Source organism: Scleropages formosus, chromosome 14 (assembly GCF_900964775.1).
Source record: "Scleropages formosus chromosome 14, fSclFor1.1, whole genome shotgun sequence".
Taxonomy (NCBI): Eukaryota; Metazoa; Chordata; class Actinopteri; order Osteoglossiformes; family Osteoglossidae; genus Scleropages; species Scleropages formosus.
Window position 1 is genome coordinate 1,054,103 of NC_041819.1, and position 13,571 is coordinate 1,067,673.

Genomic DNA, 13,571 nt, shown 5'->3' on the forward strand with positions numbered 1-13,571 from the left:
CTCCGCTTATATTGAGTGGAACCGCCTTCAGCTTTTCAATTCTCCTCACACCGTTTTGTACCCACACCACCTTCAGTGTGAAGCTGTGGAGGAGCTGGACTTTCCCACACGCCAGTTGACGTTGTCTCACGAGCAGTCGCCTTGTGTCCTGGTACGCAGTTGGATCCCGACTCTTCAAAGCAGGATGGTTTTTGGCTTTTAGTCTGTAAACACATTACGCAAATTAAGAACAAATACACACATCGGTGTATCTCATGATGCGTATGATGGAATACGTGTTTTTCGGGAATGAATATTTTTCTTCTCTGAGCTGGACCTTTGCAGACAGGCCGTCTGAGGCGTTTTCTCAGCACCTTCTCTCATTTCCGCGGCTGAATCGCAGTGCGCAGAGAAATGCATCTCAAACGCTGATTTTGTTTGCTGTACAACATTGCTAAAGACAAGACCTTAAAGTTTAAAATTATTTCCTCCCCCCCAAAAGTGTTTTCAGGTAACCCTGAGTTTTCTTTTTTTTCTTTTTTGCATTTTTCAAATATCTGTGCATAATTGCTGCTGTAAAGGTGGAAACTTCATAAAACTGCTGAAAAAATGGCCAAGAAATGCAAAATGAGAATATATTAAACCAGCGTGTGTATGAGTATATAAGAACACTGGACACAGTGTAAGACTTATTATGCCAAAGTTTCAACTAGAATTGAATTACAGCAAACCTTCCAAACTGGGAAATCACATGTAATATGAAAAATATACCAAAGTACCAGCAACCTGAGAAACCAGATGATATTAATACACCACAAACACAAGACATTAAAAATCTAATCACTTTATTCAGTGAAACTGTACAGGTACAAATGAAGTCTCTTACCATATTAAAAATCAAGTAAAAAACACCAAGATTATTTTTTATTTTTTATAAATACATATATTCTTTTAAAAAAGTGAAGACTATTTACAGAATGTGTATACTGCGGAAGCTTGCATAATTTTACATCTGTACACATGTATAATTGTTACGTAAAATGGGAATGGAAATCTGGACATTCTTCTGGAACAGAAGAATAATGATTGTCTACGGGCGGATAACGTCAATGAATCAGAATCAATCTAAATGAGTGATAAGACAGAATTCCTGTGTACAAAATCATAGTTTTTTTCAACTGCACAAACAGAAGAACATTATTTAGGAACTACAAATGGGGATCTGTGTTTGAAATAAACAGAAGGTATAAAAAAAAAAACATTCCATTACATGAGAAAATAATGGAAACAAATCTCACTTAACACATTAATATTTCCTTTGGCTGGACACCAGACAGAAAGAACGGAGAAAATGCAACCCTGGAGCAGCACGTTATTTTCCAGAAACACTGAGAAATGCTGGTTCTCACCTGGAAAACGAGTCGACAGACATGACAGAAAAAAGCTGCAAAGATTTTTATCGACCATTTTAATACTCTAGCAGCAACAAGTGTTACTCTGGTGGCCTGTTTTAGCCAATGCTCTGACACACTTCACCAAAGAAAAGAATGTTCAAGGCTTCACAATTCTGTCTTTACAAATGACAATAATGAAAAAACTCAAAATTACCAGAGCAGGTTTGCTCCAGGTGCTGTTTGCACTCACATGAGCCTTTCTAACGCTGAAAGGGAGGCTGTGAAAGGTATGGAAAACGTTCTGGAGTATAATTAACCTGATTAAAGATTGAGAAGGAAAGCAATGCCCTCCAACTCAAGCCTTCCAGCTCAGTTAGTTCGTAAAGCACAGATGTACTCCCTTTAAGCCCATCTCCATCTCCTCTGCTCTCTAGTGAGATGTTCACACGGTGGTCTCCCCTTGGTTGCTATTACTGAGCCTCTTGTAGAACCTGCGCCAGGACTGCAGCGTTTTCCCAGACCAAATCCAGAACCCAGAGGTGATTCCCACGATCATGGTCATTAGGTACTTGATCATGAACACGGTGAAGTCCGGGGTCATGGGGGCAAAGTTGCCGGCGGGGCAGGGCACGGCAAAGCGCTTGCACGTGTGCATGTGCCACGTCTTCTCCCACTGCTCTCGGAACGCCTGTTCGTAGAAGTAGCACGCAATCACGATGGTGGCTGGCACTGTGTAAAGCACGCTGAACACGCCAATGCGCACCATCAACTTCTCCAGCTTCTCCGTCTTGGTGCCGTCGTGCTTCATGATGGTGCGGATGCGGAACAGAGACACAAAGCCCGCCAGGAGGAAAGAGGTGCCGATGAAGAGGTAAACAAAGAGAGGGGCGAGGACAAATCCACGCAACGAGTCCACACTGTAGATGCCCACGTAGCACACGCCTGTGAGAAGGTCGCCATCCACCTGCCCCATGGCCAGGATGGTTATGGTCTTCACAGCCGGCACTGCCCATGCTGCCAAGTGAAAGTACTGCGAGTTGGCCTCGATGGCTTCATGACCCCACTTCATCCCTGCTGAGAGGAACCATGTGAGGGACAGGATGACCCACCAGATGGAGCTGGCCATGCCAAAGAAGTAGAGAATCATGAACAAGATGGTGCACCCTTCCTTCTTGGTGCCCTGTGCCACTGTCCTGTAGCCATCCTCTTTGAACTTATCAATGCAGACCACCTTGTCCTCCAGGAAGAAGCCTGCTGCATATGCCACCGCCACCATGAAATAGCAGCCAGAGAGGAAGATGATGGGCCGCTCTGGGTATCGGAACCGCCGCATGTCAATCAGGTAGGTAAGGACTGTGAACAGGGTGCTCAAACAGCAGAGGATGGACCAGATCCCCACCCAGAGTCGGCCGAACTTCACCTCCTCCTCTCGAAAATACATCAATCCGTTGGGTTTGGTGGGCTCACATGGGGCCCCGCAGTCCTTCACGCCCAAGAAGTAGTAATTGAGGTAGGTGGGCACCTCCAGCTGGAGGGGACAGGTGAAGGTCTGGCTGGGTCGGCCCATGTTGGGAGGCAAGGTTATGAGTTCAGGGACGTAAGGCGTGGGGTACGAAGTGGGGCTGCCTGTGTCCGAGGTGTTCTGGCCCACGCAGATCTCTCCTGCGCCGTGCACTGGGAAGTTTTCGCAGCGAAGCCTCTCGGGCCACTGGAACCCAAACTTGTTCATAAGCGCCTCGCAGCCTTGCCTGGCCCGTTCGCACAGAGACCTGCAGGGCGGGATTGCCTGCTCCAGCACGGTGCACACGGGTGCGTACATGGAGCACAGGAAAAACTTGAGGTCGGTGGAGCACTGCACCTTTACCAGGGGGTAGAACTGGTGCACCTCGAGCCCTGCATCCTCCTGGTTCGTGTGACCCAGCAGGTTGGGCATGATGGTCTGGTTGTAGGCGATGTCTGTGCACAGCGGGATGGAGATGGGCTGGCAGAAGCCGTGCTCGGGGATAGAGATGCCCTTTTCTCCATGATACTGCCCCAGGCTTAGCTTAAGCAGGCAGAGCGCCATCAGCAGAACCCAAAAAGCTCCAGTCCTAGACAGTGCCATGGTGGGTCCAAGTCAGATGAAACGCGAGTTCCACTGTGCAAGGACTGTCTGCCGTGTCTCTCAATCCCACCCCGTTTCCTTCCTTAAATGATCTTTCTTCCAAGTGTCCTTGACGCGCTACTTTCTTTGAAGGAGTTGAACCTCCGCGCGCTCAAAACCACACAGATGCACGCGCGCCAGCCGCACGCGCCCGAGACCCGGCGCTGGGTCCCCGAAACTTTCAGAATGTGCAGAACTGCATGTAACACAATCGCCCGTGTCCGCGGCGCAGCAAGGGGTGGATTTTTAACCGCGTCAAGATTTTGATGAAAAAACACAGAGGACCACTTCAGTGCGGCTGGAAATGAAAGGTGTCCTTTTGTTTAAAAATCCAAAAAAAAAATTACACATGCATTTCAGAGCTCAGTGTTCATAATGTGCAGCACATCAGACCTGTAGGTGTTTATGCCGGGTCATCTCATCTTCAGGCCGATGCCTTGAAAACGTCCTAAGTTCTCCTCCTGTGTCCTTGGGCGCGCTATTCTTCCTAACTCCAAATAAGTTTCACACTCGCTACAATGCTGCCATTATTAAAGATAATTCACTGAAATCCCAAACGTTTCCTACGAAAGAAAATCCGACCACTTCCAATGAGTCGGTAATATTTTTTTAAATCTAAAACGCGTGGCGTAACACTGCCCCGGTTAATCACAGCCAGTCTCTCTCGGACTGCTATCCTCCTCCATCCAGCGCCGCGGACTCTCTCCCCTGGAAAGTTTCACCGAACGCTCCGAACGCACACAATAACGAGTCGGCGGTTTCCAGGTACCCCTCATTCACAAGCCGCGGTACCCCGCCACGGGGCGCCTGGAAACCACAATTTCCTGACCAATCATACGGTTTGTTTTCCTTAGCACCTTCCTCTTGATTGGACATTAGAAGTTGAGGGCAAAGAAGGCGGGGCCACTGCAACTTTTTCTTTAAATGAACGTTCCTTGTTACCTTCAGTTATCTGTTCTGTGTTTTCGGTGGGTCGGAGGAAGTTTTTTTTTAAAACTCTCCATAAAATAGCTGTTTAATTAAACTACTACTACTTCTTTAATTTCCGTAAATGTTTATGTATCCCTCCCCAAAAAATACTAGAAAGGTAATCAGGAATCGTAGATATTCAGAGTTTTAATATGCAGCTACTCGTGAGACGTGATGAACATCGGTGCAAAATTATACTTAACTTAAGAATCACTTCACTTGTCTGCAACTAGTATGTTTCTGCTAAAGTAATGCACACATTCTATTTTCTTTGAGATGTAAGTCGTTTTGGCTTTTCTCGTCTGCTAATGAATACACATGTAAATGTAAAACGCATAGAGTTTAAAATACACGTAGTTCAGTTCACGTGTTAAATTTTATCAAATACACTACACTACAGTTGAGTAATATTTTAAGCCTTATATTACAAAGATTGTTTCCTGAAGTCATATATTTATTGTTCTATTCAGCAAATAAAGGTTTCAAAAGATATGTTAATTGTTGACCATTTTGATATGTGCGTAAAAATACAGTTGAAAATATAACAGATCTATAGTTGGAATAACTTTCTGGTGATTAAAACGTAACTAGGTAGGAATATGCAGGTATAGGATATAGGCTACCTCACACAGGGTCATGTGTCATACACACTGACTGAAACCGTTTGTCCCGAGGCAAACCAGATCCTAACCCGGCAAGGCAAGACGCAGGGTGATACAACCAGGACGGGACGCCAGTCCACTGCAAGGCTCCTCAAGCAGGACTCAAACCCCAGACCCACCAGCGAGCGAGACCCAGCCAAACCCACCGCACCCTGGCACCCCCTGGGTTATGTGTCTTGCCAGCTCTTCATTATAGTTAAGTATTTACTCATTTTACAGAAACAACTTTTTTTTCATGGAAGATGTAAGATTATCAATTTACACAAAAAATAAAAAAACAGCGTGCATCAAAGCTTACTCCTCAGTGGGAATTAAAAGAACAGTGAGAGCAATGGGACATACCTGGCCCACACACAGCCACCAAACAGACAAATAGATCCAAATCATCACCGCATATTTCAAGTGTTGCAATATCTGTCTGAGTTGAGGCCTGGTTTAGCATAAAAGTGTTTGTAACGGTGTTAAAATGGCCATCAGCTTTTTGTTCTCTTTGTTGTTTGGTTTGATTATAAGTAAAATTTATTTCCTAAACTAGATGTGAAACTTATTCTAAGGTGGCTTAAAGGAAACCCTTAAAGAGATTTACCACCTTTATTCGGGCTTGCTCTCAAAAGTTTGTGGCCATCTGCACATTCCTGGGCCACTGTATGTCTCCTAAGTGGCAATGGTTAAGGTTACCAAGCAGCCGAATGAAGAAGTACAGCAATAAAGTCAATATTTATTGCATTGTTTGTTTTTCTGAACATAAGCTGTCCTTTTGTAAATCTCCTTTGACGGCTTGTAAAGCTGTGCAAGCGGTTCTGCAAAAAACCAACACATCCCACTCATGACCAGAACAGAGGTTAAACCATAATTCAGGGAAAAGCCAGGGGTTCTGTCTTTGGGAAATAGAACAAGTTACTCAGTGTTGCTTCCAGCAAATTTATTTCAGCTTAGCTCAGGTTGGATCCAGGCAAGCAGATTCTTTTTACATTATCAGCATTAATTAGTGCTTAAAATGGGAGTAAAATGGAATCACTGCAGTTTAATATTGTATGCTAAGCCCTTCTGAACATTAAGTGCCTGATTTACTTTAGCGGGTAGCAGGCAGTGTGGTTGTTTAATGGTACAGACTTTTAAAGGAACGATTTCCAATTTTAGTCCTGGTGAAGTGGAAGGTATCAAGGAATTAATGATCCAAAGGGATCTGATTTATCTGGCTAATCCCCAGAACAATAATAATGTCAGTCACCCAAGACTAGCATCCCATCCTGGGTGCACCCTACCTTACTCCCTGTGTCTTCTTGGTTAGGCTTTGGGCCACCATGGGTGGCACAGTGAATAGCGCTGCTGTCTCACAGCGCCTGGGTTGTGCAAGAGGACGTGGGTCTGATCCCCGCTCAGTCTGTGTGGAGTTTGCATGTTCTCCCTGTGTCTCTGTGGGTTTCCTCTGGGTGTTCTGGTTTCCTCCCACAGTCCAAAGACCTGCTGTTCAGGTTCCCCATAGTGTGTGAGTGACAGCGAGAGTGTGTTCCACTGATGTATGAGTGACCCATTGTAAGTAGTGTATCTAGCAGTGTAAGTCACCTTGGTGAATAAGGTATGTGGGCTGACAACACTACGTGGAGTTCATTGGAAGTCACTTTACATTGGAAGTCATGTTTAAATTGCACTGTACACTTTATATATGCACATATTTTGTTTCTTGCATTTGCACTAATTGTAATTTCCTAAATTTGTAACTTATGCCTTGTGTTTTCTTTCTTTATGTCCTTATAATTTAGAATTTATGTCTTAGGCTGCTGGGAGGGTTTCACAGAGTAAGAATTTCATTGTATGGTGTAACAGACTGTTTTCTGTACATATTACAATAAACTCTTGAATCTTGAATCTTGAAACTTTGGAGAAAAGCATTTGCTAATAAGCAAATGTAAACAAAGATGAACTGGCCAAGCAGTTACTGAAGATTAGTATATGGTTTGAAGGACTCCTGGCAGATCAATACTGAGTTGTTTGAATTCCAGTTTGTTCTTTACTTTGTTACCCAGGGTTTTTTTAAAAAAATCAACTGACAGTCCACTCTTATAAAGCACACAGCTTTGAGGGTATCCACATAAAGTAGAGATAGCTGGTAGTGTAGTGGTTAGGGCTACTACCTTTAGACACAAAAGTCACAGGTTTGACTCTCACCTCTGGTTGCAGTACCCTTGAGCAAGGTACTTACCCTGAATTGCTGCAGTAAAGTTACTCACTATAAACGGGTAAGTAATTATAAAGTAGCTTGACATTGTAAGTGACTTTGGAGAAAAGCATCAGCTTAACAAGTAAATGTGAAGTTATGAAACACATCAAACATTTTCATAGATGCTGAAAGGGGCACATTTACCAGAGGAAAATCACTGTTAAATGTGAATTACATTGAAAGGTGAATTAAAGCATGCACAGGAACAGATACAGTAGAACACTGTAAGACTGCCTGCGGACCAAACGGTGGCTTTGCAGGCTCGCATTTAACATCTCTGCTGATAACTGCATGCGCTCTGCTCTGATTATTGGATACATGGCATGTGCAGCGCATTGGTTCTGAGCCTGAGGTCGGCCGCTGCAGTTCTCTAAATTATGCATGTGTATGCATTTCTGCTCATTCGTTTTAATCAGCAGTGTGCATTGGAAAGGATGAGACGAAGCGTCCGCCTCCTGACATCTGAACCGCAGCGATAGGGCACTGATCGATAGAGGAGTTCCAAGTGGAAGTCGGTCAAGCGCACTGCATGACGGTAACTGCACCTGGAATCCCATGGCACCGTGGCGCATGGAGCCACGACACCACACTGGCAAATTATCATTAACTTAACCCGTTTCCTCTTGATGGAGATTGCCAGCGACGGCTAATGTTTCAGATATTGAATAACTTATTTTGAATCATGCATAAAAAATTGCACCCTCCTCACTTGTGGAAAGCGTTTTAAAAATGGATCAGAGGCGAGGAGCAGCTTGCTCCGAATCTCCGTATGTAAATGCGGAGGTGGAAGGAGATGGCTTCCGCTGCGGACCCCCAACATCAATCGCAGGGAGCCCTGAGCGGCTGCCTTCCGAGGTTCTGCCTCGCGATCCTCATTTTGATTCTCTTTCTGCCCCTCAGCATCCTGCGCTTGACTCCCTCCTGATATCCTCAAATTCTCACATAAAACATAGATCTCCTTCGCATGATGGGGGTTCATTCATTAAAGGTTATTTTTGAGAATGTGGTTTAAAGGCTGAAAGTGTGGTCAATAGTTTAAAATGTTTTTGGTGTCTGTATAAAAAATACTGGCGATGACAGCTCGGTCGATCCCATTCTATTTCACCCTCAGAATTCTGGGCTCTGTTACCCCCTTCTCACTCTTCTCCCAGATCAAAGTTAAAGAGAAGACCCAGGGTCAGCGGCTGACCTCTGTGGTGTATTGTGAAGAGGTGGTTTGTGCAGGATGAATGGACACAATCAGACCACAGTCTGCTCCTTTTATCAAGCATGACAGCCAAGCATTACAAGAAAAAAATTGACTGACTTACAGCACATGGCTTGAAAATACCTTTCAGTATGAGAATATGAATTCTCCAGGAACCTAAAATTAATTCTGTTGCATGTTGTTTTTCTTCCAAATCAACTTTTCTTCAAAACCATTTCTGACATATCTATTAATTTTCATTAATTTATTTCTTCTTCATATAGGGGGCGCGGTGGCGCAGTGGGTTGGGCTGCAGTCCTGCTCTCTGGTGGGTCTGGGGTTCGAGTCCTGCTTGGGGTACCTTGTGGCGGACTGGCGTCCTGTCCTGGGTGTGTCCCCCTCCCCCTCCGACCTTATGCTATGTCTTACCGGGTAGGCTCCGGTTCCCCGTGACCCTGTATGGGATAAGCGGTTCTGAAAGTGTGTGTGTGTATGTATATATATATATATTTCTTCTTCATTTTACTTAGTGTCCCTAGCATCAGAACCGAGTTGTCACACGAGACGTTTTCCTGGAAGACTGTAGCTGGTTTGACAGGTGGACATGGAGCCAGCAAATTCTCACAAATAAGAAGAAGGAAACAGCCATTTTTTTCCTGCCTCTGTCACATGAAATGTGGGAGAGACTTTGCATGGTTGTATAAGCAGACGATTTTTGTTCAGTCGCAGTCATTAACAGTTACAGGTAGCCTTAAAATGTTCTCTGCCAATGCCCTACACTTACAGTATTAATTAGCACTTTCTTTGTCACACTCAGTGAGGCAGGAAAGTGAAAGGGGAGGTGAGCATACCTAATGATATAAAGACAGGCTGCTTTTCACTGAAGTTCTTTTGTTCCTGCTGGCAGTGCTGTAAACGCTTGGAATCTCAGAAGCAATTTCCCTGTTTCCGCTTTCTTGATTTTCATTAACAACGGCTTCATTCACTAAGAGCACAATCGTAGATTTTATATCTGATTGGGTGCACCGTAAAAACACACACCAATGCTTAATGATTTTGGAAACTATACAGCTACAAAGTTGTCGGAATTTAATAATTCATCTGGTTGGAAATCAGTCCTGCTGATTAGTTACATATGTCTCTGTTCCCTCGTACGTGTATTGAAAGGTAAAAATCGATAGAGGGAAATCTAATGAAAACAGCTGAAAGGGAGGAACAGAATGTGTCCTTGAACAGAAGCCTGTAATTTGAGTTTGGACGTGGAACGCGTTCTGCAGCTTCTTAATCCAGTGTCTAGTCCAGCTAATTCTAAGCATGCCCTTCTGAACTCACAAATCATGATGCTTAAGCTACTGTTGGCCTTGCAGATATCCTGTTATTCGCACAGAAATACTAATACAGAAACAAAAAACCAACAGAAGACATTTTTGGAGCAGCAGAGCCATTATACCTTACTCTTGGTTTCAGGTCACAGACTGAATCCTCTACTGTATTTCTTTGGAACCAAATCACATGGGTCCCATCAGAGAATACTGTATGTTTCTCAAGTGTAGTGTACAGTAAGCTGTGCTACACTAGTATTGCTCAAGGACCTCTGACTTATTGAAGTTGGAGGTATTGACCTTTCCGCTTTACCTACAGGCGGCTGAAAGACTGACCTGAACACACACACACACACACACACACACAGTCAGAACCGCTTGTCCCATACGGGGTCACGGGGAACCGGAGCCTACCCAGCAACACAGGGCGTAAGGCCGGAAGGGGAGGGGACACACCCAGGACGGGACGCCAGTCCATCACAAGGCACCCCAAGCGGGAATCGAACCCCAGACCCACCAGAGAGCAGGACCCGGTCCAACCCACTGCGCCACCGCACCCCCCTGACCTGAACAGAGAAGTACATTTGGAATTGAGTCCAGTGGTTTAATCATGATGCTGCTCAGCAGTGCGCTTTGCCAATACACTCACTGGGTGTAATGCTTTTATTTATGTGTTTTACTGTGCTTGCAGGTTAGTTATGAGGATGGGCCAATAATGATTTAGTGATTAAATAGAGTTCAGATGAACCCCTTTGAGCATCGTATGATTTCCCTTGGGGGCTGGATAGTAATGGGGTGGACTTTGCGCCCTTCTTTCTTCCGGGCTGACATGTCACCATGGCATTGTTTTAATGTCTCATTTATTTTAAAACACTCTTGTGGATTGAAAGGCTGTGTTCTGAATTCTTACAGTGAGAGGGTGACATTTCTGTAAAGCAGTAGCCATCCCTCCCCTGCGCCCCGTGTCCGTAGTGTTGTGCCTTTCAAGAGTACAGTTTGTATTTCAGACTCTGCTTTCCTCTTCAGGAAGAAAGTCAAGAAGGCCCTTTTATTCATCAGAGCTAGGAATGTATGTGAGTAATTTGTAATGAAAATGTTTTGCGGGATTTGATGAATAATACCGTAGCGCACCAGTAAGAGCAGAAGATATGAAGTTCTTGGGCTGGAAACCTCAGACCCCGGACTCCCACTTTCACCATTCCCTTGCACAAGAACAGCCGTGCAGACCAGCACTCCGTCAGCATTGCTGTGACACGTCATCCTCTGGGAAATCCCAGAGTCCTCTAGCGGGTCACGCAGTGTGGTCAGCCAAAGCATTCGTCATTTTGTGGGCAGGTAGGTGGACGTCTTGATTTGGTCAAACCTTTGGTTTCCCATAGCACGGCCCATGGCCACAGCAGTGCTGGATTGTGGCGCAAAATGTGAAGCGGAATAAACAAACAATCCAACAGAAATGTAAAGTAAGGTCTGGAAAAGGCTCAGATCTCTTCTAGAGGTTTCTCGCTTAGCATCAATGTGAGCCAGGGCTATGTAAGTGTGGTCACTTAGCAGCAGTGTTTGTGTAGGCAGACTTTTCCTCTGGTTTTTTTTTTCTGAGACAGCCATTATTTACTGTGAAGGGCTGTGTTTGGAGTCTTTCTTGTGGGGCAGGGAGCATAAGCAGACTGGTGCAGTCCAAACTGTCACACTGCAATCATCAGAGTTCTGAAGAAGCCAGGAAGTCACTTTAGGAAGCAGGTTGCCATATCCCTAACAGGACCTTGTCCCACAGTTGAGTAGGATGTTATCCAACGTGATGCCTGCCCACAGCAGTACTCAGAAACAAAGTTCTAGGGTCCACTTGAATGGTATGATGAATATATTGTATTTTTCCAGGGAATTTCAGACAACGCAGTAAAGTTACACGTTTAGGCATGTGTATGCATCTGAAAATGAGTGGGAGCGGCTGAAGGCATCTCTTGAAGGACATCAGGTGGGGTATGAGTTACAGCTGCTGCCTCGCAATCAGAAGACCCCACAAGATCTCCAGGTTTGAATTCCGCCCCCTGCTGCAGCTCCCTTGAGCGAGGTTCTTATCCTAAATTGCTCCAGTGAAAAAATACCCAGCTGTATAAATAGATAAGTCATTGTAAGTAACTGAGTACAAACCTAACACTAAAAGCTGCTTTGGAGAAAAGTATCACTAAATGAATATATAATATTAAATGTAATGTAAATAATATGATCTTGTTTCATGTGCCTTGTTCGAAATAAAGAACGTAACTCTAGTAACTTTTACCCAGCTGTTTCTGATTGGAGTCCAGTAACGCTTCAGGCTAATCAGTTGCCTAATTTCTCATCGCTGCTGCATGCATGGTGAATGCAGCTGGTGCTTCCTTTGGGACTGTATGCAAGAGGGAGGAAAGCCCAGCTATTAATTACGGCGCTAACCCCCATTCTACTTCCTTAATGGGCACAGGACTCCCAGGTGGGTAATGTTCACCAAGGGTTGAGACTTGGGGTAAGAGCATGGAGCTGGGGGCTTGGCCCATAAAGGGAGTTCAAGGCTCACATGGTTTTGCTTTTCTTGTTCTTTTTCCACACGATGGCCTTAAATGAATAAAATTTTTTGATCTGAAGTTCGTCATCAGTTTTTCTTTACTCAACGTTCTGCCACCCATGCAAGTTTTTCCACTCTTTTCCTGCCGCTCTCCTCTCTCACCTAGTCTCCTTACTCGCTCAGAATGGGAGCTTTCCATTGAATCTGTCATTTAACCTGTTTTCAAGCCATTTGTCAGAATAAAATTTACAGCATAATGTGAGCGAGAGTTTGATTCTGAGACACATGAAAAATTCCCTTTATTTCTGAAGATGTTTGCCTTTCTTTGTGTTATTGTGCTGAGGAGGATGTTCCCCTTTCAGCCAAAGTATAGCAACCACCCGTTGGAGGAGACGTCCGATCCTGATAATCCGCTAATTCATCCCACTTTTTCCCCCTCCCTGCTTCTGGCAGACGTAGCAGGAATATAAATATGCCAAGCCACTAACCCAAACATAGACAGAAGCCAAGAAACATTTCAGGGAAAACAGTTTAGAGAATCACAGGCGCATCCAAGACAGTTGTCTGTGGAGTATCTCGATCTCTTTCTTCCACTCTGTCTTTTACACAAGCACACACACACATACACACACACACACACGCACACCTGCATGTGCAAATGTACACACACAAGAAGAAGGGAAGCCACCTCTGGGATGCACACCTGTTTGAAATCCAACAAAGGTGTACTTCTGCAGAGGAGAAGTGTAGCCCCAGAGTTTGTTCTGTTAGAACGGTTAGTGTACTTGGGGAGCCCTACGTCCTACTTTCAGGAGATTACTGCAGCAAGGCTCCCAGTGTGTGCCAAGGAGCAGTTATCACATACTGAAATTGAACAAATCTGAGCTTGGCACATCAGTGTGGCCTTATTTACTCAAGGATCTTTGAACTAGCCAAATGTTGGGTGTAGGCGGACAGGATGGAGAAGGGTGCACGGAGGAGAAGGGTTGAGATAGGGGAAATGAGGATGATAGGCTAAGCGGAGTGAAAGAATGGAAAGTGTGCAGGCGGGGGGGGGGCGGGGTTACATTAGACGGAGCAGTATGGAAAAGGATGAAGAGGGAGGGAGCAGCGCAGAGGGTGGAGCAAGGGGGAACCTGCAGGCTTGGCTGCGTGC

The 13,571-nt window shown here is 44.9% G+C and overlaps 1 protein-coding gene across 1 annotated transcript; it reads right to left on the minus strand.

The window, feature by feature from the left end:
- Positions 1 to 905: 905 nt before the first annotated feature.
- LOC108942272 (frizzled-7-A-like) lies at positions 906 to 4,219 on the minus strand. Its single transcript, XM_018765472.2, has one exon. It carries the CDS (start codon positions 3,475 to 3,477, stop codon positions 1,816 to 1,818), a length of 1,662 nt encoding a protein of 553 aa, XP_018620988.2. The 5' UTR covers positions 3,478 to 4,219; the 3' UTR covers positions 906 to 1,815.
- Between the last annotated feature and the right edge of the window lie 9,352 nt (positions 4,220 to 13,571).

Excerpts from the sequence above, each read along its gene's own strand:
- LOC108942272 (XM_018765472.2), bottom strand. The coding sequence starts at position 3,477 with ATGGCACTGTCTAGGACTGGAGCTTTTTGGGTTCTGCTGATGGCGCTC.